Genomic DNA, 26,680 nt, shown 5'->3' with positions numbered 1-26,680 from the left:
TCCCCACAAAAAACCTCTTCCCCCCCCCCCCCCTGTCTGAATGTATGTATGTTTCTCTCTCTCTTTCCGTCTCTCTCTCTCTCTCTCTCCTCTCTCTCTCTCTCTCTCTCTCTCTCTCTCTCTCTCTCTCTCTCTCTCTCTCTCTCTGTCTGTTTCTGTGAAAGAGAGAGAGAGTAATTTCAACGTGATCTATTTTTGTCCGCCTATTTTTAAAACAACAGGAGGCGTTTTGAAATACAAATAAATATTTAGACACATTCTTACAAGCTATTTCTTTCTTTTGTTATTAATTTACATGTCACCACTTACTGCAGTTGACAACCTAGCTCATATAACTATAAAATAAGGCGATGTAAACGGAAAGTCTGGACGATGACGGAACAAAATAAAGAATTGTGACAAGCGTATACATCAGGACGTGGCACACAGAGGAAACACGGAAAGCAGCAGTTATGATTGATTGATACGAAACGACGCAACTGGACTACCGTTACATTAGCCACCTACGTCATTGAATACACAGCATATAAACAATTCAGAAAATGTAGTGCGCCACTGCATACCCGTGAATCAGTTGAGGTAAATATTGTTTGTAATAGCACAGTATGAAGTGAATATACTGTGCTATTGCACTATACTAATTGTTTAATTTTTTATATTTTGTTTGTGATTTTTAGTCATTAAAGTATTATAACTAAGGCTTAAGTTAACGAGGAGAAGATTTTGACTATCAATATTTCACACGAAGGTTTCGTTTCATTACATCCAGTTCGTACTATTATAAAAAAAACCCCCACACCTTATATTGTAATGGTATAAGTATTAGATGATATTAACACTTAAACAGTAAAGCTGTGTTTAGTCGATTTATTATTAAATTTACTGAAAATATACTTTTATGTGAAACGTATATCTTCAAGTTTTAGTATTATTCAGGCCACGGTGGTAATATACACGTGTTGTTTATCAGCTATAGGCTGTGGATATCTTGATATTAAATACTTATTACTGTGACATTATGTATTTCAGGTGACAAATCGTGTTATACACGTGTTATTTATCAGCTGTAGGCTTTTGATATCTTGATATAAAATACTTATTACTGTGACATTATGTATTTCAGGTGACAAATCGTGTTATACACGTGTTATTTATCAGCTGTAGGCTTTTGATATCTTGATATAAAATACTTATTACTGTGACATTATGTATTTCAGTTGACAAATCGATGGTGTTATACACGTGTTATGTATCAGCTGTAAGCTGTGGATATCTTGATTTTAAATACTTATTACTGTGCCATTATGTATTTCAGTTGACAAATCGGTTACGATGGCTGCTATGCTGAGTTTGTGTCTTTGCGCCTGCGCAGTCTTGGTGTCAGGTAGGCCTAATGCAATCTGTGTTGACTACAGAAGTTTACAGCATTACCAAAACAGAAACACCAGAGGTTTAATAATTCAAGGTTTAATAACAGTATTTCTAAAACAGAAATTTCAAAGGTTTAATAACAATATTTCCAAAACAAAAAATTCAGAGATCCAATAACAGCATTTCTAAACGAAAACATCAGAGATTTGATAACACAAAATTTCTACAATATAAACATTAGATGTTAAACGTTAATAACTCATAACTCAGCATACCTAAAAGAAACATATCAGAGGTTAAATAAATGTGAACGACAAAACCGTAATGCATGACAGGGCCGTATCTCTGAACAATGCAGAGTAAAATAGTGGTTGATTCACCACATCTGTCGTCTATCTCTTCATCTAAAACAATGCAGAGTAAAATAGTGGTTGATTCACCATTTCTGTCGTCTATCTCTTCATCTAAAACAATGCAGAGTCAAATAGTGGTTGATTCACCACATCTGTCGTCTATCTCTTCATTGGATGATTCACCACATCTGTCGTCTATCTCTTCATCTAAAACAATGCAGAGTAAAATAGTGGTTGATTCACCATATCTGTCGTCTATCTCTTCATCTAAAACAATGCAGAGTCAAATAGTGGTTGATTCACCACATCTGTCGTCTATCTCTTCATCTAAAACAATGCAGAGTCAAATGGTGGTTGATTCACCACATCTGTCGTCTATCTCTTCATCTAAATCAATGCAGAGTAAAATAGTGGTTGACTCACCACATCTGTCGTCTATCTCTTCATCTAAAACAATGCAGAAATACTAAATGTGCAAGAGGTTCACCAAAGAGATGAAAAACAATGCACAACTTCGAAATAAGGAATAGGATCAGCTGTCATTTTGGTCAGTATTCTAAAACAGAAACATGAGAGTTTTCATAAATGCATTTCTAAAACAAGAACAGCTGAGTTTTATATCAGTATTCTAAAACAGAAACATCAGATTTTAATATCAGCATTTCTACAACAGAAAATAATGATTTATTTCAGTATTTCTAAAACAGAAACATCAGTTTTAATACCAGCATTTCTAGAACAGAAACATCAGTTGTTTTATAACAACATTTCTAAACAGAAACAGCATATGTTTGATAACAGCATTTCTAAAACACAAGCATCTGATGTTTTATATCAATATTTCTAAACAGAATCATCAGCGGTTTAATAACAATATGTCTAAACAGAAAGATCAGGGTTTTAATATCAGCATTTCTACAACAGAAACATGATATATTTTATAACGGCATTTTTCTAAACCAAAACATCAGTGGTTTAATGACAACATTTTAAAAACAAAAACGTCAAAGGTTTAATGACAGCATTTCTGAACAGAGGTCTAATAACAGTATTTTTATACAAATAAACGTGAGAAGTTTAATAACATTTCAGGTTATACTATATTGCATATTCTCGATGAATGTTGGTAGTAGTAAATATAGAGTTAATTAGCTTGTATATACACAAATAGTCTTTAAGTAATTTGAAAATGAGAAAAGTTCCATTTGATCATCTCTGAGAATTAATTAACACCATTCTTACACACACACACACGCATGGTTGTAATTGCAGGTTATGAAGACATAGCACAGGCACAACTAACCGATAACATCGAAGCAGGTATCAACAACAGTAAGTGATTGTTTGATTTATAAATTACATAATATTTATCACTGAATGTGGTTGTCACGATAGTAAGTGATACCTTTATTTATATATTACATGTTATGTAACAGTGGGTTCGGTTATTACGACAGTACGTACTGAGACAAGGAAATGAGGGAACACTTGGTTTTGTAGACCAAAGTTCAGTCACTATTATCGTCGTAATGTTGAGATTGAGAAAGTTTAGAATTTTTTTTTTTGTTGTTGTTTAAAGACACCATTAGAGCACATTGATCTATTAATCATCGGCTATTGGATGTCAAACATTTGGTAATTCAGACATATAGTCTTAGAGAGTAAAAAGGGATCTTTTATATGTACCATCCCAGAGGATAGCACATACCACGGCCTTTGATATATCAGTCGTGGTACACTGTCAGGAACGAGATATAGACCAATTGGTCCACCGACGAGGATCGATCCTAGACTGACCACTTTACCACGTCCCGCCCTTGAGATTGTGTGTCAGTGACATGGTTCACGTCCTGACATTATGGGCGAGGGGTTTCGTTGCAGTAACTAGATTCTGTTAGTGTTGGTGTGAACCGTTACTTCTTTCCATTGATCTGTATATATCAATTACATATTATATAACACTACAATAGTCAATCTGAATGGCAAAACCGTATCCGTGATCAAAGTCGTATCTCTGCACAAGACAGCCGAGGACGTTTTATGTGTTTAAGTCGTGATTGCTTGCATGACCTTCTATCAGATGCTCCTCCTTAGGAGGACCGCCACTTACCTAGCATGTCCGTAAATATCCGTAACAGGATATTTCATCGCCTGTAGGAAGACTATCACGCACAGGACTAGCTTAGAAAAGCCAAACTTGCATAGGATAGAGTTCAATGAAATATATACAGCTGTGATGGCATGCACTCATAAATCACTGTAAAACAATGATGATACTAGGTGTTCCCGAAAGCTGAGCATCTCCTGTCCCACTGAAACAGGTTATAACGACAGTGAGTCATTATTTATTTATATAACACAGGATCAGGCTATTATAAAGTAAGGCATCGTTTATATTTAAATATTAATATTAATTATTAAAAAAAGATCTTAGTACTGGGTCTCCGATCTCACTTTCCAATGAAATATATTTGCAGTCACAGAAAGTGAATCTGAAATTTAAATAACTGTGGATATTAAATGCAAAACATGCGAGTCGAGATTTTGTTTCACTTACCTTATGTTTAAATATTCCAACATGTTACTGTTCATGTGCTTAGCCGACCTGTTGTTTAAATAGTCCAACATGTTACTGTTCATGTGCTTAGCCGACCTGTTGTTTAAATAGTCCAACATGTTACTGTTCATGTGCTCAGCCGACCTGTTGTTTAAATATTCCAACATGTTACTGTTCATGTGCTTAGCCGACCTGTTGTTTTTGTCTGTCCAACCAGATCACAAACAACATTCAAGTATTCAAAGACCGTGGTACGTGATGCTCTGTTTCTGGGAGGATGTTCTTGCAAACGCCGTTAGTTCTAATAAAAGAGTAGTCAGTGGTTATTCTTCTCCCTCTCTCTGGATCATGTGTAACAGCTGCTGTCGACCACCAAGGAATGTGCCAGGATGTTGGGTTTTTTTATATAAACATTCCTTTCTTTTATTCCCCGTGATTCCATAAAATATCAATGTTAAGCTGTATCTAAATGTTTTACTAATGTGAACATAGAGATATCAGTGTTAAGTTGTACCGAAAATGTCTTCCTCGCATGATCATAAAAATAACAGTATTTAGTTGTCCTTGTTTCAATTTGTGAATCCTAATTTCGTTTCTATTCCTGTATTTGTAGGATATCGAAGAACTCCCTATGTCCAGCCAGTAAAGCCAATAGCTGAACCTAAACCCGAGGTTGAACCTCTCCCTGAACCTCTACCCGAACCAGTAGATCCTCTGTTTGGCCAGAAGGGACATGTTATTCCTGGCAAAGGAATACACGGCGGGTTTGTCAATAAGGGTCTTGGTATTCCCGGAAAGGGGATACAGGTACCGGGAATTGGAATGGGTGGCGGTTTTAACAATATGGGACCGAGTATTGGAACAGGTGGCGGTTTTGGCAACAAGGGTCCAGGTATTCCTCCAGTTGGAATTGACGGCGGTTTTGGTAATAGAGGACCGGCTATTCCTGGTAATGTAATTGGCACTGGATTTGGTAATAGGGGACAGGTTATTCCTGGAAGCGGTATTGGTACTGGGTTTGGTAACAGGGGACAGGTTATTCCAGGAAGCGGTATGGGCACCGGGTTTGGTAATAGGGGACAGGGGCAAATTAATCCTGGAAGCGGTATGGGCACCGGGTTTGGTAATAGGGGACAGGTTATTCCAGGAAGTGGTATGGGCACTGGGTTTGGTAACAGGGGACAGGCAATTAATCCAGGAAGAGGTATGGGCACCGGATTTGGTAATAGGGGACAGGTTATTCCTGGAAGCGGTATGGGCACTGGGTTTGGTAATAGGGGACAGGGGCAAATTAATCCTGGAAGAGGTAGTGGCACCGGATTTGGTAATAGGGGACAGGTTATTCCTGGAAGCGGTATGGGCACCGGATTTGGTAATAGGGGACAGGTTATTCCTGGAAGCGGTATGGGCACTGGGTTTGGTAATAGGGGACAGGCAATTCCTGGAACTGGTATGGGCACTGGGTTTGGTAACAGGGGACAGGGGCAAATTAATCCTGGAAGAGGTAGTGGCACCGGATTTGGTAATAGGGGACAGGGTCAGTCTGGAAGAGGTATGGGCACCGCATTTGGTAATAGCGGACAGGGTCAGTCTGGAAGAGGTATTGGCACCGGATTTGGTAATAGGGGACAGGGTCAGTCTGGAAGAGGTATGGGCACCGGATTTGGTAATAGGGGACAGGGTCAGTCTGGAAGAGGTATGGGCACCGGATTTGGTAATAGGGGACAGGGTCAGTCTGGAAGAGGTATTGGCACTGGATTTGGTAATAGGGGACAGGGTCAGTCTGGAAGAGGTATTGGCACCGGATCTGGTAATAGGGGACAGGGTCAGTCTGGAAGAGGTATGGGCACCGGATTTGGTAATAGGGGACAGGGTCAGTCTGGAAGAGGTATTGGCACTGGATCTGGTAATAGGGGACAGGGTCAGTCTGGAAGAGGTACTGGCACTGGATCTCGTACCACAAGACAAGGTACCTCTAGAGCCGGACTAGGGCCAGCATTTAGCAGCGGAATTACGGAGTTGCTAGCCAGTCGACTGACAAGTCAAAACAGAAGAAACAGGCAAATGCGGCAACAAAATGGACAATTTAACAGACGGAACATAGGCTGATAATCAGGTAATGAGGTTACCAGTAATAAGATTGCATTACCAATGTCACAGGCTGATAATCAGGTAATGAGGTTACCAGTAATAAGATTGCATTACCAATGTCACAGGCTGATAATCAGGTAATGAGGTTACCAGTAATAAGATTTCATTACCAATGTCACAGGCTGATAATCAGGTAATGAGGTTACCAGTAATAAGATTTCATTACCAATGTCACATGGTTTAGATTGTGGTATTTTACAATTGGGGAATGAAAATGATTTAACATATTTTACTTTTGCCGAAAAAATATAATAGGCTGTTATATATTAATTAGTGACGGATGCATAATTTAGTAGCGCGGACGTTGACAAAAGGGAGATAATTAATATATATATATATATTTCATTGTGTATTTTTTTTTTTTTTTTTCCCTTCTTTGGATTTGGCTGCTTATAGCAATGATTTTAAAACAAACTTAGATTGATAATATTTTTATTTGTTAATAAAATACTTTCTCTATTTTCAGGGACATGCAGTTCAAAGTAGATCGGTCGGATAACGCACAATGACGGACAATTGCACATGCGTGATATGGATTTGATCTTAAAACGTGACATGGCGCGTACAAATCGATATTTCCTGATTGCGGATTTGTCTTGTGTTTCGTTTGCCTTTGTCCATGTTTATTTAATTTCCATTAAATATGATCTTACAAATTCACATGACGCTTGTCCCGAATGTCCAGATAGCGTACGTGTTTTGGTTATGGTCGTTTGTCTGTTTATTTAAGTTCCATAAATTTGCTGGTGCCGAATGTCAGATAGCGAATGTGTTTTGTGTTTTGTTTGTGTCTTTGTTCATGTTTATTTAAATTCCATTGTTTAATGTTATCATTTGTAAATAAACATCGAATATTTACAATGAAGTTTGTTGCTGGATACGTAATGTATACTGGGATTGTTTCCCTTTAAAGTGATGCTACATGATGTGTTGTGGGGATTTCATTATTTATTTCTTCAAATAAAAATGTGAAAAAAATTAATTCATGAATTTGTAAATAATTTGAAAAGCTACATGACTTGTGGTTATTTAATTATTTATTTTTTAAAATAAAAATTTACATTTTAAAACAAAATTCATTAATTTTATAAATAATTTGAAAATTACTATAGTAAAAACAATAATGTTAATGACGCTTTCTGTGTTTAAGAGACGAATGATCCATGGTATTTCCCTTCTCTTTGTCCTTAAGACATGGCAGTAGAATTTCCCAAAATGTATTCAGCATCGTTTTGGATTCGTTATGCTTCGACGTCACACTTCCGGCGAGTTTATGAGGCATGCATACCTCCGCCACAGGAGAGTTCTTGTCGCACTCGAAACACTGAATCTTATCCATTTGTCTGTTCTGCTCCTTCCGGAACGCCTCCCGCCATTCTCTAGCCAGCTCCATTAACACATTGGTTACCACTTCTGTAAAAGGTGAAGTTAAAGTTTGCTTTGTTTACCGACACTACAGCACACTGATTTATTTATAGTCGGCTACTGGATGTCAAATATTGGGTAATTTTGACATATGGTCTTAGAGAGGAAACCTGCTACATTTTTTAATTAGGTCAGGTCATAGGGTTTTACGTGCACATTCGGAACAAGCTGCAAGAGATCCTTTACATGCACAATCCCATAGACAGGATAGCACATACTACGGCATTTGATACTCCAGTCGTGGACACTGGCTGGAACGAGAAATAGCCCAATGGGCCCACCGACGTGATGGAGTATAAAGACAGAACAGTATATTATGATCTAAGGTGTACAAGCAATGGCGCTAAATATCAATGAAGTGTACTAGAGTCTGTCGACGTGCATGATAACCTGTATATCAAGACCCCTGTTAATAAAAGCAATAATTCCTAGATACTTTAAGTGGTCTTTATAGCAGGTTTGAGTGTACTAACAAATCATTCTGCAAACTTACAGCACCAGCTCGCTATCAGTACTGATTTGTATACAGTACGACACCATCTTGTTTATGGACCAACAAGTTTGTTTTATTTAACTACACCACTAGAGCACATTGGTTTATTAATCATCGGCTATTGGATGTCAAACATTTGGTGATTTTAACATAGTCTTAGAGAGGAAACTCGCTACATTTTTCCATTAGTAGCAAGGGATCTTTTATATGCACAATCCCACAGACAGGATAGTACATACCACGATCTTTGTCATATCAGCCGTAGTTGTGGTTATAACGACAAACAGTCTAATGGACCCACCGACGGGGATCGATCCTAGACCGACCGCGCATCAGGCGAGCGCTAAATAAAAGTGAGATACGTCCCGCCATCTCGGGTAACTTTATTTTTAAATCAACCCATCTTTAAAGAGACTATCCTCATTTTGCTGCTATTCCGACTAATAAGATCCTTTTTCTCCGTAAAAATTAGATATTATATATCTATATACTGAATATTTAGATTTATTTAATTTATTTAAAATTATTCACTTATTTAAACTTCCTGTGAATATTTTAGTCCCATTAATGGTAAGCCTTCTGGCTGTATTTTGCCCATTCTATTTTGTAATATTGTGCATCGACCTTTGGGACATGGGTGTATAGCGCAAGAGACTGCCGGAGTGAATCGGTTAATGAACCACCTGTTCGGACCGGTACTACAGCCAGATGCGGTCATATAGCAAAAAACTGATACGGAAATGTTCTCAATTTTGGAGTGAAAATAAATGCTTATATAATGTATGTTCGCAATGGTGTATGTTGTTAGTGCCAACGAGAACCCGTTCTATTGGCAATCTTCGTTTGAAGTTGGGCAATTTAACATGGGTTTCAATGGCAGATGACATCTGTGTAGTGAGACCTAACTGTATACTACTACGATACACAAGGGAACTAACTGTATACTACTAGGGTAAACAAGGGAGCTAACTATACTGCTACAGTACACAAGGGAGATAACTGTATACTGCTACAGTACACAAGGGAGATAACTGTATACTGCTACAGTACACAAAGGAGATAACTGTATACTGCTACAGTACACAAGGGAGCTACCTGTGTACTACCACAGTACACAATGGAGGTAGCAGAGAAGTAAAATTGACCAATCAGCGTTGTGTTGCCCACGAAGCTAGTGCTTTAAAATGCACCCCATTGTTTAATAAAATAATTTATGAGTTTGAAAATAGATAAAAAATTGGATCTTTGACAGAAATTGTACCAACATTTATAGTGCACAATTGTGTTGAATGAGATCTCACTTTCCATGAGTTATTTGCACATACCGAGTATGAATACATGGTCGGGATGGAGTGACTTCCTAGCAGTCGTGAAATGGCAAATTGAGGAGTGCCTCCAAAACTGAAAGATTACTTAAGATTTAGGTTGACATCACAGGTCTAGTTGAGATATTCTTGCTGCACAAAACAAGGACTGGCAATCATCACTACATGTGATTCACCTGGGGAAATTCTCTTTTTCTATTCTTTTTTAATATATGTTAATATGGTGGACAGTCTGTTATGACTTGCTTCACTGCTACCTGAAGACACTCTTGACACATATCACTGGAATTCACACAAAAAATACTGATTTCCAAGGTAATAATAACAATGTATTTGCATATTTCATAATTTTAATGGAACAACAAATTAATTTTTTCTGCTTTAATTTTCATAATTTATTACATAATCATTGATGTAATATGACAACAGCAAATGTTAAGTTTGAGGTGAACTCAAACTGGGTATTCACTATGAAAAATCTTATACTGGCCAAGACTGAAAAAAAGCCAAATTTGGAATGTGTAATTTGGACAGGTTGCCAAAAATGGGACAAAAGAAAGAATCATAACAAATATGGAGTTATTCATGCAAAAATACCTGGTCGTCCAAAACACCAAACTTTTAAGTACACGACTTCAGTATATACTCCACCACAATCACTTTGACATACCTCGTAGCATGGATGTATCGCATTTATGTTACCACTCCCTCTGTATTAACATTGAACACTTGAGCCTCGAACCACATTATGATAACAACAACCGTCAGCACTGTCTAAACATTGTCTCGAAACACTGTGTCGGCCATCCAGGTTATATTGTCTTCTTGGGGACAGGTATGTATGATCTGTTAGACATGGTGGTACAACTTCGGAGTCGAGCACATTCTTCTTGTAGGTTGTTCTTGCAGTACTGTGGTGTTTGTTGTCATATTGTTGATATCGAACCTTGCGAAGGTAATTTCTTCGGGATCTGTACCGAGTAGAGCTTTCAGTTCTGCGAGGGCGTGTATTCTTCCAGTCAGTGGGGCTCCCACTAGTTGACATCTCGTAACAGTAGACTTTAGAATTCCTTTGTTAAGTATGTGGGCTGCACTATGTATTCTCGTTTCAAAGTTGCGATAGAATGTCACTTGTTTCAGATTTGTTCTAGTATAAGCCCGGTTGATACTTTCTATTTTTTTAGTGTTTGTATTAAGTTTGTTTTCAGGACTGCAGTTTTGCCGAGTCGATGTTCTAAGGATTTTCTTAATAAGTCTTTATCGTCTTCTTTCATTTTAGGAACTGAGTCTGCAGGTAAATAAGCTGCTTTCCATGCTTTGATCCGCCTGCCCGAACACACGAATGAAAGCCTTTGACACAGTGTTGAACAGCTGCCACTCACACACGCCACAATGGAATCCACGGTGTAAGTCATTTGTCTTGTTATTTTAGTGATATCTCCTGCAAGTTGACGGTGGGCGATGTCAAGTTTGAGGTGACAACGTTGCTTGATATCGATGGCAAAACGTCATTTCTCTCGGTCTTATTTATGTCTTCCCTAAAACATGTTTTCGCTGAATAAAACTTCTCAATAGCCTTTTGTTGGCTTTTAGAAAAATGTCTAGTGTCACGTAAATTCTCAATGGAACCTGTCTGTGCTCAGGTAGCACCGTCAGTAGCATGTGAATCTCCATCAGTCATGAAATAGCCAATATTCAGTTTGTCTTCATCCACTTGAAATTCATTAACACATTTTTCAGCATACAAACCCTCATTGCCGATGGAATCTGTAGTCTTGATATTAGCTGTACATTTTTCATTGTCATTTGGACATGTAATTTTCTCTCCTTTAGATCTGAGGATTTTAGCGTTTTTGCAGTGTAGATCCCAATAATTTTCTTTCTAGGTGTTTCGTTCTCAACAATGGTGTAGACCGCTTGAGTTTCAGGCTGCAGAGGTGTGCTAGAGTTCCCACCGAAAAGTCTACTGTTGTAACGGCAGTCTGCCTCGACACTTATCTTGCGAACACTGGTGAAACCTTTTAGTTTGTTTAGTCGAACCAAATTAGACAGTCTTTCTTTCATATCCTGTCTGTTCAAGTACACTGTTTTGGATCCAACGTAATTGGCTAAAATCTGCATTCAACGCTTGCTTCAAACAGGTATACCAGCTGCGGATAAGGAATCGCGAAATCCTGTAATTCCAAATGATGTATTCATAAGACCAACATGTATCCCAATATTAGGCTGAGCAGCTTTCTGACCTTGTGCAGTGGATAAAGTGACTTCTTCGTACAGGTTGTGCTTCTTCGATCTAAAATAGCATAGCTCACATTTTAATCATAGGCGCCAAAACATACCCCATTGTTGATAGGACTGTTCGTCATACTTCAGATCACCATTACATGTTGGGAAGTTATTTCTATGTTCTCGATAAGATTCATTGAATAGATTGAGCACTTTACCACAATGAAGAAGTTTATAGCCATCTAAGTCTTGATTGCTTTGTTTCAGGAAATCTTCCAAGGTATCGGGAACAGCTGGCTGAGGCAGAAGTAACCGTATATTTCCAGTCGTCCCCTGTGAATCGGTGACGATATAAGAAGATGCACCTCGACTCGTTGACGGCTTAGCCACTGCATCAAAGTCTTCCCTGAACAGTCTGGTACAGGTAGGTGATTTGGTGGCATTTGGAGCAGTGTACCTTCTTTTTGGTGATGGAATTTGTGACCAATTACATATACATTTTGTCTTTTAGGGGGTCTACCCAAAGCTTGTTTCTTTTTTTGGGCGGGATTTCCCCATAATAATTTCTCAATGTCAGTGTACAAATTAAATTTGTTTAGTCTTCCCCAGTGTGACAAAAACATGTTCTCACTTTTCAAAATTATCTGACTGACAAATAACCCTGCCTCTGGGAACACATATGCCAGGTCCGCAGAATCCCCCCCCCCCCCCCCCCACACACACACGAATACTCTGTCCTGGTATGCAGTAACAACACACTGAAACAACATGCTGTTGTGTCATGGTGGACGTATGGCTGCTAGTGGTTACCCATTATGCCAAAGATACTCTCAACAGAGCAACAGTTTTGTGATAATCACTTAAGTAAATGAAAATGTTTCCCACATTCCACAATTTTCAACTTTAAAATCAAGTGTAAAAATTGCAGGACAGATGAGATGGCCTGAAAATACCCCCCCTCTATACAGTATGATATTACCAGGTTTAGCAATCAGTCAGACTTGGCCTAAAATAGAAATCTTTATTTTAAAGAAAAAAAATTCCAATGTACCATCCCAATCATTTTTTTCTCCATTTTTTGTACAGGCAAACTCAGCTCGAAACAGTGAAACTCCTCAAAGAGTTATCTCCCCTTGGCCAGTCGTCAACATATAACCAAATGACTTTCATGAAGTATTCATTTTGGAGCATTAAAATTTATAAACCGAAAAAAAAAAATTGTTCTTAATTTAGCTGATAAGTAAACTGACCAATCAGTGTCGTGTTGCACACGAAGATAGTGCTTTTAAAATGCACCCTAGTTTGAAAATAGGTAAGAAATTGGATATTTGACAGGAATTGCACCTACATTTGTAGTGGACAATTGTGTTGCATGAGATCTGACTTTCCATGAGTTATTTGTACATACCAAGTATAAACACATGGTCGGGGTGGAGTGACAACTGTGAAATGGCAAATTGGGGGGGGGGGGGGGGGGTGGGGGGTTCCTCGAAAAATGACAGATTATTTCCATATTTAGGTTGACATCACCTAGTTCAGATATTCTTGTTACACAAAACAAGGACTGGCTATCATCACTACATGTGTGATTCACCTGGGAAAATTCTCTTTTTTCTATTCTTTTTTAATTTATGTTAATATCGTGGACAATGTGTTATGATTTACTCCACTGCTAGCTGGAGCTAACTGTATACTGCTACAGTACACAAGGGAGATAACTGTATACTGCTACAGTACACAAGGGAGGTAACTGTATACTGCTACAGTACACAAGGGAGATGACTGTATACTGCTACAGTACACAAGGGAGATAATTGTATACTCTTACAGTACACAAGGGTGATAACTGTATACTGCTACAGTACACAAGGGAGATAACTGTATACTGCTACAGTACACAAGGGAGGTAACTGTATACTGCTACAGTACACAAGGGAGATGACTGTATACTGCTACAGTACACAAGGGAGATAATTGTATACTCTTACAGTACACAAGGGTGATAACTGTATACTGATACAGTACACAAGGGAGTTAACTGTATACTAACCTTGCGCGAGCTGGTCGATCTCCACCTCATCGAGGTTGTTATCTGTCGGGTAGGTGTGACTGAAGAATCTCTCTCGGGCGGCTGCGAGTTTCTTCCTCCGCTCCATCAAGGTGCTCCACGAGTTGGACTCGATCTGACACTGTGACGTCACATCCATGTGCGAGCTGCTGGCCTCGTGGAAACAGTGACATGGTTATAGTTGGGTTTGGGTTGACAATGTATAAAACACTGGCTATTGGATGTCAAACAATTGCTAATTTTGACATACAGAGAAAACTCGCTACATTTTTCCATTAGTAGCAAGGGATCTTTTATATGCACCATCTCAGACAGGATAACACATACCACGGTCTTTGATATACCAGTAGTGGTGCACTGGCTGGAACGAGCAATAGCCCAACAACAGGGATCAATCCCAAACTGAGCGTGCATCAAGCGAGTGCTTTACCACTGGGCTACGTCCCGCCCCTAGTGACACTGAGTGAGAAAATAACACTAAATCAATCCGTATATATTATATCACATTTGTGCTACACATGTATTAGCAAACAACCCATTAACACTAAATCAATCCGTATATATTATATCACATTTGTGCTACACATGTATTAGCAAACAACCCATTAACACTAAATCAATCCGTATATATTATATCACATTTGTGCTACCATGTATAGCAAACAACCCATTAACACTAAATCAATCCGTATATATTATATCACATTTGTGCTACACATGTATTAGCAAACAACCCATTAACACTAAATCAATCCGTATATATTATATCACATTTGTGCTACAAATGTATTAGCAAACAACCCATTAACACTAAATCAATCAGCATATATTATATCACATTTGTGCTACACATGTATTAGCAAACAACCCAAATAACACTAAATCAATCAGCATATATTATATCACATTTGTGCTACACATGTATTAGCAATCAACCCAAATAACACTAAATAAATCCGCATATATTATATCACATTTGTGCTACAAATGTATTAGCAAACAACCCATTAACACTAAATCAATCCGCATATATTATATCACATTTGTGCTACACATGTATTAGCAAACAACCCATATAACACTAAATCAATCCGCATATATTATATCACATTTGTGCTACAAATGTATTAGCAAACAACCCAAATGAAGCATTGCCACCAAAGAAAGACAACCCTCCCCAAAAATAAAAACCTTTAAAAAAGCCTACCCCCCCCCCAAAAAAAAAAAACCCAACAAAAAACACACTCTCTCTCTCTCTCTCTCTCTCTCTCTCTCTCTCTCTCTCTCTCTCTCTCTCTCTCTCTCTCTCTCTCTCTCTCTCTCTCTCTCTCTCAGGAACCGATTCACAACGGCCGCCTCTCCCGCTATACACCCGTGTTCCAAAATATCAATGAACAATATTACAAAATATCATGGGCAAAATCCAGCCACAAGGCTCAACATTGAAAAATACAAATATGTGAACCATATCATTAGCACTGTTAGGAACTATAGTAGACCATGATGAATGAACTCTTACTCGGAAGTGAACTGTGTAGTGAGACCTTAAATTTAGCATACTTTTGATACATAAATTGAACAAAAAATACCATATCAGGGGCCGAGGAACGGGAAGGGCGGAGGGCCACCCACGACGGTTCGCTGTTATTGTGCTTAGAAGACTGGAAATGCCCTATTTTAACACCTGAAACTCAAAATTATCTCAGCGGCGCATGTCTAAGAACTCCAGTAACAAATTCGAACTCTTCGGGTCCTCGTATTTCCATTCCCCGGACAATCGAACTGACAGTCCCCCCTCCTCCCTCCCCTTTCAAATACACTCCGCAGGCCCTGTCATACTATTTCACTTACCGTGGTAAGAAACAGAAATAAATTGATTGCAATAGTTTGATAAGAACAAACGACGTCTTTCTAATATGACGTCACACTATTGTTAGCGCCTTCGTCTAATTCCGTGCGTTCTCGTAATCTATGCCTTCGACCAATTTCGTACATTCTCGTAAGCCACGGCTATGACCTAATTCCGTACATTCTCATTCCCAGTCTGGAGCTCGACGCGGTAAGACGTGTTTGTTTCGCTTGTGCACACTGCGCGTGCTTTCGTGTGCTCGACTTGGGGATCCTTCATTTCGTTGTTTTTGTCAACGAAATGAAGTTTTCTACTGGGATGAATGCGGCCATTGGAACTGATTGAACACTGGAACGCTTCTCGTTTCGACAGCCTGCACCACCAGGTTGGATTCTTTTTTAGCGAGATTCCTTGCTTCCACGTCATTTCTCCGGCTGAATATGTCGACTTGTTTTTTCGTGACTCGTGTGACGGCCATTCTGCAGAACGCCACGGTTGTTCGCGTTTAGTCTCTACATGTCCGAGCCTGTTCTAGCAGCACTGGAAGATTGACCGCCCCACTCCAAGAAGAAATAGGAAGCGGGGTCGGTCCCTACTACTCTTTTCTAGACTTTTCTTTGCTTTATAGTGATACCATCTCGTATCCTCCGGAGTCGGGCCCGTCCGCACCACTATACCAACCCATGACGACTGGACTATACCATAGTCTGATACTCTCTCTCGTTCAGACGGATCCGGCTTCTCAAGATCTGTATTTCAGCACAGCACTACATCTGCAACGTCTAATGACTGACAATCTAGGGGTTTTCTTGACGGGATGCAACCCATCTCGTCCCTATAAGCTGTGCACCCAAACGACCGTAACGAGGCCACTCACGTGGACATATAGATCGGACTTTAAACTTTTAGACAAAATTTTATGTCGAAATTACTTCTTTTAAAAAAAATATTATTAAATAATCTGATCCTCTCTTCTTTCTCTTATTTATTTTTGAATTGTCCTTCTAGAGTGCTCCAAATTATATAAATATTCGGCCGAGCAGTCAATTCTTTTTATATTTGGTTTGTAACTTTTTATTTATTTATTTTTAAAAATTCTATTAACTTTTTTACTAATTTCTATTTTCAAAATTCTGCCCATTTTCAACTCTCTCCCCCCCCCCCCCCCCCCCCATCCCGAGTCAGGCCATCGATCTTATCGGAGGCAGGACTCGGGATGGGCGTGTTCGAAACCCTAGTGGTATATGGGCACGTTAAACTAAACATCTATCTATCGGTACGTTCTCGTAAACTACGCCTTTAACTAATTCCGTACGTTCTCGTAATCTACGCCTTTAACTAATTCCGTACGTTCTCGTAACCTACACCTGCGACTAATTCCGTACGTTCTCGTAACCTACACCTGCGACTAATTCCGTACGTTATTAGACGACTAAGTTGCAGACCTAAAAATTCAACCGTTTTTGACAAGAAACCATGTGGATACTCATGAAAGCAATCCGCAAGAATTCTCTCAATCCAAACTTATTTTTGGACAAGATCTTTAATAAAAGTGTAACCAACTTCGGTGGTGTCGTGGTTAAGCCATTGGACGTAAGGCTGGTAAGTACAGATACATCCCGGTACCGACCCCCACCCAGAGCGAGTATTAACGAGTCAATGGATAGATGTAAGGCCGCTACACCCTCTTCTCTCACTCCGATTTCAACTCGCTATGAAGCAAGATGTTGCTGTTTGTGCTTTCGAGCTACCCCACCCCCCCACCCCCCACCCCCCACCTGGGGGACTCTTAGCTAGTTGCGGCGTGCTGCGTGAGTATCGAGTCGCGTGTACTGCGATCTCGATACCCCGAAGAGGAAGAGAAGAGGACGTGGAAAGAGGGGCGACACATGGTTCCATCTGCGTTCGCGCCCCCTCCATCTACTCAGCGGAAGGAGACCAGCTCGCCACAGGCGGACAAGTCGACGGACGCGATCAGCGGGACACTGGACACTGCCATGTACCAGTCACCACCGCGACGGCACACTTCTACTCCCAAGCCGACTCCGGTGAAGCGGTTAACTTTACCTACCGCTCCCGTTGAGTCGGCAGTGGATACAGTTGTTGCCGTGGCTGCTAAGCGGAAAGCCGTCACACCACCAGACGACCACCCTGCTAAGTCGAAGCCGCCTGCTCCAACAATCCCCCCGCCTGCTGCAGAGGAGGACGTAGACCCGTGGGAGTTGGCCGTGGGGAAACTCAAGAGACAATTCCGGGACTACGTCCAAGGGGATACAACAGACACGAAGAAGTTGAGAGGCCGGTACAGCAACCAGAAATGGAAGCCACTGCCGGATGGGACTCACTACGAGCTGTACACCCTACGGTTCAACGACGCGACGGGACTTGTCGTGACACACCGACGCCAGCAGATCTTCAGACAAGCGATTCTTCTACATCGGATGGACAGCCCAACTATCCACCGAATCGTCAAGACGATCTGCAGCGCCGGTTACAACATCGTCATCCAGGCCTTGCTAAGCTGGAAGCACCTGATCCCGTCACTGACTGCTGGACCGGTGTAAAAGGAACGCAGGTCCGTAGGAACCGAGGTCCGTAGGACTTCGGTTCCTATGTACAGTAGTCCTATCGGACCTCCATAGCTTAGGAACCATAGTCCTACCCGGACTTTCATTCCTGGTTTATTTTAAAGTTGTTTTTATCCTAGGACTTGTATTCCTACCGGACTTAAATTCCTTCTACAGCAGTGACAGAAATACTAGTCCGGCAAATTAGATGTCTGTTTATTATACTCTGCAATTTGCACGAGCTGCCAGAAAGACACGAAAAAAGGAGTGAGTTTTGGGCAGCCTTCCTTCGTAGTGTGATGGATAAGTGTACGAATCTTTTAAAATTATTGTGGGTTCAAATCTCCATGTCAAAAAATATTTTAAAGTTTGAGTATCAAATTAATTTTATTTTTTACGTCATAGACTTGTGGATCAGACACGTGAGTGGATTTTGTAATCGTCTTACATTCTTGTTAGCATATTGATGTAGGACGAATATCTTGCTTTTTCAAAAGTATATAAAGCAACTACAGATATAAAGTAGGCTATATGTCCATGTGTTCAACACGAACAAATATATTCCCCCCCCCCCCCCCCACACTTCAATATGTAACCCAAACTTTTTTTTTTTAAATATATATATGAAAACTGGTAACTAAAAAACCCCTAACATTTGGTGAACAACAAAAGACAATTTCTATATGCACCAACATAATTTTTAACAATATGTTTTGTAAGTTTATATTTTGACGGTAAGTCACAATCTGATTAATTGTGATTTTCTTAATCAAGGGAGCAATGGACACGTTCGGGCAAAATTAGCTGGCCTAAAATCTTCAACATGCACTTCCATAATTTTACTCACAGTATTAGTTGTAATCCATATAAAGATGCAGACTGATTTGTTTGGAATCCTATTTAGCGTCTTGGTAGTAATGCGAATATAAATATACGTTGTGTTCCTGATTCGGACATTTTTGTTTCATTCGGGCAATAATGATCAGCATGCCTCCCCCACCCCTTCTCCCAAAAAGGGAGTCTGAATGCCTATTGCGACCAAAACGGTCAGGTGTAAAAGTGTCATGAGTAGTTCGTCTGTTTAAAAGGATCTTTGTAAATTGTGTGTGCATATTATTAACAGTATGATAATTGTTCAGGGATTACTGTTTTGTTTTAGTCGGTGTAGTAGCCCATTGAGCTGCTAAAACCCACTCTTAGTCATTGATATTTCTATTAATTGATAAACATTAATGAAAACCATTTAACATATTTGTTTATCGATGGTATGGTTTGTTGGGACTAAGATATATCATAGAGGCTAGAGTCTGATATGTCATATGTCAGACCAAATTAATTTTTAAAATGAGTAAAATTGACAAAGCAGGCACATGTTCAGTAAGCTATGCAGGGGAGAGGTCAAGAAATTTGCTTTGAAGAGGGGTGTTTAGAACACACCACCCCACCCCACACCCTATGTACACGCGCCTGCAACATTATTGACAGAAAGGCACAGACTTAAAATTATATAATAACAAGATAATGTATATAACGCAAATATCACATTTTTATAGTTAAATTATTATTATTATTATTATTATTATTATGATTATGATTATTATCAAATACCAATATATAATGTCTAACAGATAATTGTGCTGGTATATCATATGGGCAAGTTATACTTATTTGTGAGTACTAATATGCTTCGAATTATGGTAAATGTTTTTGAGTTACTTTTAAATGTTTAAACATTTATTAGTTAGAACAATACGCAGTGAATAAAGACCTTGGTTCTGCTCATGTAATAAGGTCAACAAAATGTGTACAAACTCTTGCAAATTATATAAATGGAAAATATTGGAATAAATAGAAAATATTTAAATAAAGAGAGGCGCTAGTATCCTAAGTTAATTAAATACACCAAAAAGGAAACTGTTTTTCGTTTTGTTTACATTTATAATTTAATTTTTATGTGTACGACCGGACTAAAAATTTGATTGTCCAGGAATGCAAGTCTGGTCCGGAACAGAGTTACTTCGTGCATAATTGCGCGTATATGACAGTATATTCATAGAGATACCCACATACATAAATGCATACACATATATATTATACATGTACATATATTCACAGATGTACCCACATCTACCAGAAATATATACTGAAGAAATGAAATTAAAAGTATTATATTTGTTCTAAAATGTCTGAATTTTGTTTTCAAACAAGCTGTTTCCATGTCGAGATTATCTTTAAGTCTCAATAAGATAGTGTTTGCCACGTTGCCCATTCATTATTAAATACATCGTATTTACAAGTTTTTAAAAGAATATATCTTTCAATTTCAAATTTATGTTGCATTATGCCATGTACAGCATTAATACTTAAAACATTTCTTTTGTATTTTCATACTGTATATATAATATTTTATATTAATTATTAACCAGTTTATAAAATCGCTTTTATTATTATTTATCAAACCAAACATTATAATAATTTTATTAAAATGAATTATAGTTCCTGTTCGAGTAAATATCCAATCTGTTACTGCTTCCCATAAAGTGTGTACCTTATCGCAATCGAAAAATAAATATTGTATTGTTTCAGGAAAATTATTACAGAAGTTACATATATGAGAATCAGTGTAGTTAATCTTGTATAGAAAAGTATTAGTAGTTAATATGTTTCGCAGTAATCTATACTGAAACCAAGGCTAGAAACTTTCACACATCGAAATGGTAAAACATAATATTTTTCCCAGTCAGTTTGTTCAAATAAGAAGCCTTCATTACTATATTTTATCTGTGCTTTTGGCTTTACATACTGAAAGTTTAAAATGTCATACATATCTCTGCACCCTTTTTTACTTTTTATTAATAGTTGCAGTTTTAAAGGGTATATAGGATGTTTCACTGTGTTAAAATGATCGTCTTTTAACTGATCTAATTTATATATAAATGATTTGACAGCATTTATTAATGATGCATAGTTGATAAAATTTGTAGTTATATGGTATTTTTCCTCAAAAAATTAATTTTCGTCTAATAAATCGTTTATAAAAATAATGCTTTTACCAATATAGCCATATATTTGTTCCAAGTATGTCTTCTACATTATTCGGATTTTGTTTTTGTTGTATTTCTGCCCAATTTTCCAGAGTATCTTTCCAAAACATATTTTTCATGTGCAATGTTTTACGAACAATAAAATTATCCCCATATAAGATTAGATCCTCTGTGGATATACCTGTAACTGACTTAAATAGGGTTATCCATTATCTTCGAACCCATATACATTTTAAAGCTATAAGAAAGTTATCTATATTTATCATTTTTATACCACCATTTTTGTAGTCTTGTGTTATTGATGTTCGTTTTATCTTTTCTGGTTTATTCTCCCAAATAAATTAAACAAATAATGTATTCAGACGTTTTATTACTTTTTTGTTTGGGTTTGGGTCTGGCTCGGACTTGATATCCTGGCAGTCAAACCAGTATTCCTAAGGAACATAAGTCCTAGGACTTGCATTCCTAGGTATATTAGACCTAGGACCTGCATTCCTAGGAGATTAAGTCCGGGCAGACCATTGTTCCTACGGACTTGCATTCCGTTTACACCGGTCCTCAACTCTCCGTAGACGCCAACCTCTCTTAGGACAGGCACCTCCTGTTTTGGGCTTAGTTGGACTTAAAACATTTCGACCGCAGTTCAAAATTTTATGTTTATTTTTTTGTAAACAGTCCGACGCAGTTTATTTGGCAGCCCGTCTAAATTGCTCACATCACCTTAAAACCTTTTCGGTCGAGCACTCTAATGTTATTGTTTGAACTTAAATTTTTGTAGCTCATTTTCCTTTCGGTCTTTGACCAACTACTAAATTCGTATTCAAAATTCCGCCCACCTCAAACTTACCCCCCCCCCCCCCCTCCGGCCCAGACCATAAGATCGGACTTTAAACTTTTAGACATTAGACCTTATGTCGAAATTACTTCTTTTTTTAAAAATATTATTAAATAGTCCGATCCTCGCTTCTTTCTCTTATTTATTTTTGGACTATCCTTCAAAAATGCTCCAAATTATATAAATATTCGGCCGAGCAGTCAATTCATTTTATTTTTGGATGTAAATTTCAAAACTGTCGCCTTAATTTTTTCTGTCTCAGAGCAAGTCACTGCTCGGTCTGGCTTAAACAGCCCAAGTATTTGTTTGCCTTTGATGTCTCAGTTTAGTTTTACCGTCACCTGTCGAGCAGTGTGATAAACGATAGTGATTAGGTAGATATTTAATTTTAACTGAACTGTGTGCAAACTTGCTTGAAATCATGTACATGTTCAAACTCGACATACAGGGGCATTGCGATATCTGGGATGGTGTGTGTGTGTGCGGGGGGGGGGGGGGGGGGGGGGGGGGGGGGGGAGGGGGGAGTATGGAGGTGTGTGTAGATGTGGATATGGAGGTGTGTGTGTGTTTGTGGATATGAAGGTGGGTGTGGGTGTGGATATAGAGGTGGGTGTGTGTGTGTGGGGGGGGGGGGGGGGGATATAAACCTAGCGGATCTTTGTCTACATTTTACTGGACAGCTACATTAATAGCCTAATACTGTACTCTAAGAAAATAAATTGTTTCAGTCTCAACGGGTAGTTTTTCGAAATACCGACCCCCCCCCCCCCCCCCCCCCCACAAGCCTACGCCCTTGACATCTGTGCATGTGCATGTGCAGTGGCTGTCGCACTTATATGAATGTTGTGTTGTACCAAATCAGGGTTTCGTGTCAAAGTTCAAAATGCTTAGACCACGGGGAGACCTTTAAGATATTACCACATTGATACTATATAAAACAACATGCTATGTCGCTCCTCTAACTAAGACCACGGGGAGACCTTTAAGATATTACCACATTGATACTATATAAAACAACATGCTATGTCGCTCCTCTAACTAAGACCACGAGGAGACCTTTAAGATATTACCACATTGATACTATATAAAACAACATGCTATGTCGCTCCCCTAACTAAGACCACGGGGAGACCTTTAAGATATTACCACATTGATACTATATAAAACAACATATGTCGCTCCCCTAACTTAGACCACGGGGAGACCTTTAAGATATTACCACATTGATACTATATAAAACAACATGTTATGTCGCTCCCCTAACTAAGACCACGGGGAGTCCTTTAAGATATTACCACATTGATACTATATAAAACAACATATGTCACTCCCCTAACTAAGACTACGGGGAGACCTTTAAGATATCACCACATTGATACTATATAAAACAACATGCTATGTCGCTCCCCTAACTAAGACTACGGGGAGACCTTTAAGATATTACCACATTGATAATATATAAAACAACAAGATATGTCGCTCCCCTAACTAAGACTACGGGGAGGCCTTTAAGATATTACCACATTGATACTATATAAAACAATATATGTCGCTCCCCTAACTTAGACCACGGGAAGACCTTTAAGATATTACCACATTGATACTCTATAAAACAACATGCTATGTCGCTCCCCTAACTAAGACCACGGGGAGACCTTTAAGATATTACCACATTGATACTCTATAAAACAACATGCTATGTCGCTCCCCTAACTAAGACCACGGGGAGACCTTTAAGATATTACCACATTGATACTATATAAAACAACATGCTATGTCGCTCCTCTAACTAAGACCACGGGGAGACCTTTAAGATATTACCACATTGATACTATATAAAACAACATGCTATGTCGCTCCCCTAACTAAGACCACGGGGAGACCTTTAAGATATTACCACATTGATACTCTGTAAAACAACATGCTATGTCGCTCCCCTAACTAAGACCACGGGGAGACCTTTAAGATATTACCACATTGATACTCTATAAAACAACATGCTATGTCGCTCCCCTAATTAAGACCACGGGGAGACCTTTAAGATATTACCACATTGATACTCTATAAAACAACATGCTATGTCGCTCCCCTAACTAAGACCACGGGGAGACCTTTAAGATATTACCACATTGATACTCTGTAAAACAACATGCTATGTCGCTCCCCTAACTAAGACCACGGGGAGACCTTTAAGATATTACCACATTGATACTCTGTAAAACAACATGCTATGTCGCTCCCCTAACTAAGACCACGGGGAGACCTTTAAGATATTACCACATTGATACTATATAAAACAACATGCTATGTCGCTCCTCTAACTAAGACCACGGGGAGACCTTTAAGATATTACCACATTGATACTATATAAAACAACATGCTATGTCGCTCCCCTAACTAAGACCACGGGGAGACCTTTAAGATATTACCACATTGATACTCTATAAAACAACATGCTATGTCGCTCCCCTAATTAAGACCACGGGGAGACCTTTAAGATATTACCACATTGATACTCTATAAAACAACATGCTATGTCGCTGAGTGAACAGGGACGTAAATTTGATGCGAAATGGACTCATTTAAACTTCTCTTAATGTTGACTTCTGCAAATGGTTGTCACATGACTTGAAGGTGGAATATCATATTTTCAAGGGCACCACTTCTCTGTTTGTTTTCATTTATTTGTGATAACTAACTACAATTAATCGACCTCACACGTAAAGTCTTTGCCATGAAGTGTTTACCGTGTAAACAAAATCGCGTTCAGAACAACACGATTCCTGTCTTATGACGTGAAGCGAATTCACTAATGCTGGCACGTTGACTGTCATCAGATAGAGAGGGTCATCAGAGACAGATGAGTTGTGCAAAGACATCAAACTTGGCTGCATCGGCCTAACGTAACATTACGATGTGTTCGCCTCAATTTAAAGCGTCCAGTTCCGTCCGTCGTCATCTATTAAATTAAATAACAGTAACTTGTCACATGCTTTAACTGTAGGTATAATGTTTACAGTTTAAAGTACTAGTTAATCTTTAAATCTAATTCGTGCAACTTCGAGATTGCTTCTTTAAAACTAAAACTTATCGTCCTCAATGATTGTTATTACCGGTCAGGAAGTGATCGCATCCGCTCCACGGGAGGCAGGGTGGGGGAAGTGGTAATGCGTAGGAATGTTTAAACATCCTCGATGTATGTGGATGTAACACCACTCAGTAACCCCCGCCCTTCCCATGAAACATTCTGTATATTGCAGCATGAATTAAGCTGCGCAGACCTGCCATTATATTGAGTTTGTGCTCAGATGACGAAACAGTGGTTACCAACATGTCGGTACAGCTCAAGACGCGACTTAAAAACCGATAAGATAAGATTCATTATTATTGCAAATATAGATTCCACAATGGGAACAGTCTGCAAATAATACAAAGTTGAAACAATCAGTATAAAACATATAACGTGAAACTTTCAAACTATTGAAGAACCTTAAATATTAATAATTAATATTATATCACTAATTACCATAATATATATATATATATATATATATATATATATATGGGTGACTATTGCGGTCAGTTTTACTATTGCAACAGTATTGCGATACTATTGTGGATTCTTAAATCCCTTGATGACAGTAATATAAATAGATATTTGGCACAACATGTATGTATGTATGTGTGTATAAATGTGTGTATGTCTCTCTCTCTCTCTCTCTCTCTCTCTCTCTCTCTCTCTCTCTCTCTCTCTCTCTCTCTCTCTCTCTCTCTCTCTCTCTCTCTCTATATATATATATATATATATATATATATATATATATTCAATATATTCAATTTGTCAACTGTATTAGTTGACCTGGTGTTTCTGTGAAGAGTTTAATACATATTACACGACACGTATGTTTGTCAACATAATACTATGAACTATGTTCTTATGGTATTTAAAACCTTTTTTTAAAAGGTTTTGATTTTACTTTTCTTTGATGGTTTCGTCCTGTATGTTTTATTTTTATTTTAAAATTTTAAGAAGTGGTTTTTTTTAAAGGTTATTTAAAAACAGTTTTAACTGATTTATTTATTTATTTATTTATTTATTTTACTTTTTTTATTTCCATTCTAAACTGTAATCGGTGTTTTTCAGGAACAAAACTTTGCCTGTTATCTCCCAGGTCAGAACGTTTCCCACAATGGGCGTGTTGTACTTTGATCGACATGAACTCATTTAACAATCGGCTCCTGTTTCAGTTTTGAATGATTTTTTTGTAATGACATTTATTACTTTTACTTTATTTATTTAATGTTACATTTAACAACATGTAGTCGTTAACCGACTCTCTTTTTTTTAATTGTTGCAATAAACTACACTGGAACCAGCAACAAAATTGAAAACACCAAGTAAAAAATGTATTGTTT

General features: G+C 38.4%; 2 protein-coding genes across 5 annotated transcripts; one reads left to right on the top strand and one right to left on the bottom strand.

Moving 5' to 3' along the window:
* The first annotated feature begins 495 nt into the window (after nt 1–495).
* Nucleotides 496–7,195, top strand: LOC121383099 (glycine-rich cell wall structural protein-like). Of its 3 annotated transcripts, none has more exons than XM_041512878.1 (6): nt 496–579; nt 1,316–1,384; nt 2,997–3,056; nt 4,895–5,667; nt 5,764–6,397; nt 6,899–7,195. In XM_041512878.1, the coding sequence occupies exons 2-5, from the start codon at nt 1,333–1,335 to the stop codon at nt 6,388–6,390; spliced, it is 1,512 nt and encodes a 503-aa protein (XP_041368812.1). In that variant the 5' UTR covers nt 496–579; nt 1,316–1,332; the 3' UTR covers nt 6,391–6,397; nt 6,899–7,195. The 3 variants fall into 3 exon arrangements, with proteins under 3 accessions (XP_041368812.1, XP_041368811.1, XP_041368810.1); XM_041512877.1 differs by having other exon boundaries at nt 497–579; nt 4,895–5,350; nt 5,405–6,397; XM_041512876.1 differs by having other exon boundaries at nt 497–579; nt 4,895–6,397.
* Nucleotides 7,196–7,451: 256 nt separating this feature from the next.
* Nucleotides 7,452–15,931, bottom strand: LOC121383100. 2 transcript variants are annotated; one of them, XM_041512879.1, is made up of 3 exons: nt 15,821–15,931; nt 13,952–14,118; nt 7,452–7,845 (listed from the first exon to the last, which is right to left on the bottom strand). In XM_041512879.1, the coding sequence occupies exons 2-3, from the start codon at nt 14,106–14,108 to the stop codon at nt 7,559–7,561; spliced, it is 444 nt and encodes a 147-aa protein (XP_041368813.1). In that variant the 5' UTR covers nt 14,109–14,118; nt 15,821–15,931; the 3' UTR covers nt 7,452–7,558. The 2 variants fall into 2 exon arrangements, with proteins under 2 accessions (XP_041368813.1, XP_041368815.1); XM_041512881.1 differs by having other exon boundaries at nt 13,952–14,115; nt 15,821–15,919.
* Between the last annotated feature and the right edge of the window lie 10,749 nt (nt 15,932–26,680).

Source organism: Gigantopelta aegis, chromosome 10, assembly GCF_016097555.1.
Source record: "Gigantopelta aegis isolate Gae_Host chromosome 10, Gae_host_genome, whole genome shotgun sequence".
NCBI lineage: Eukaryota > Metazoa > Mollusca > Gastropoda > Neomphalida > Peltospiridae > Gigantopelta > Gigantopelta aegis.
Note: the sequence above shows the minus strand (reverse complement) of the source record. Positions and strands in the feature narration are given on the sequence as shown.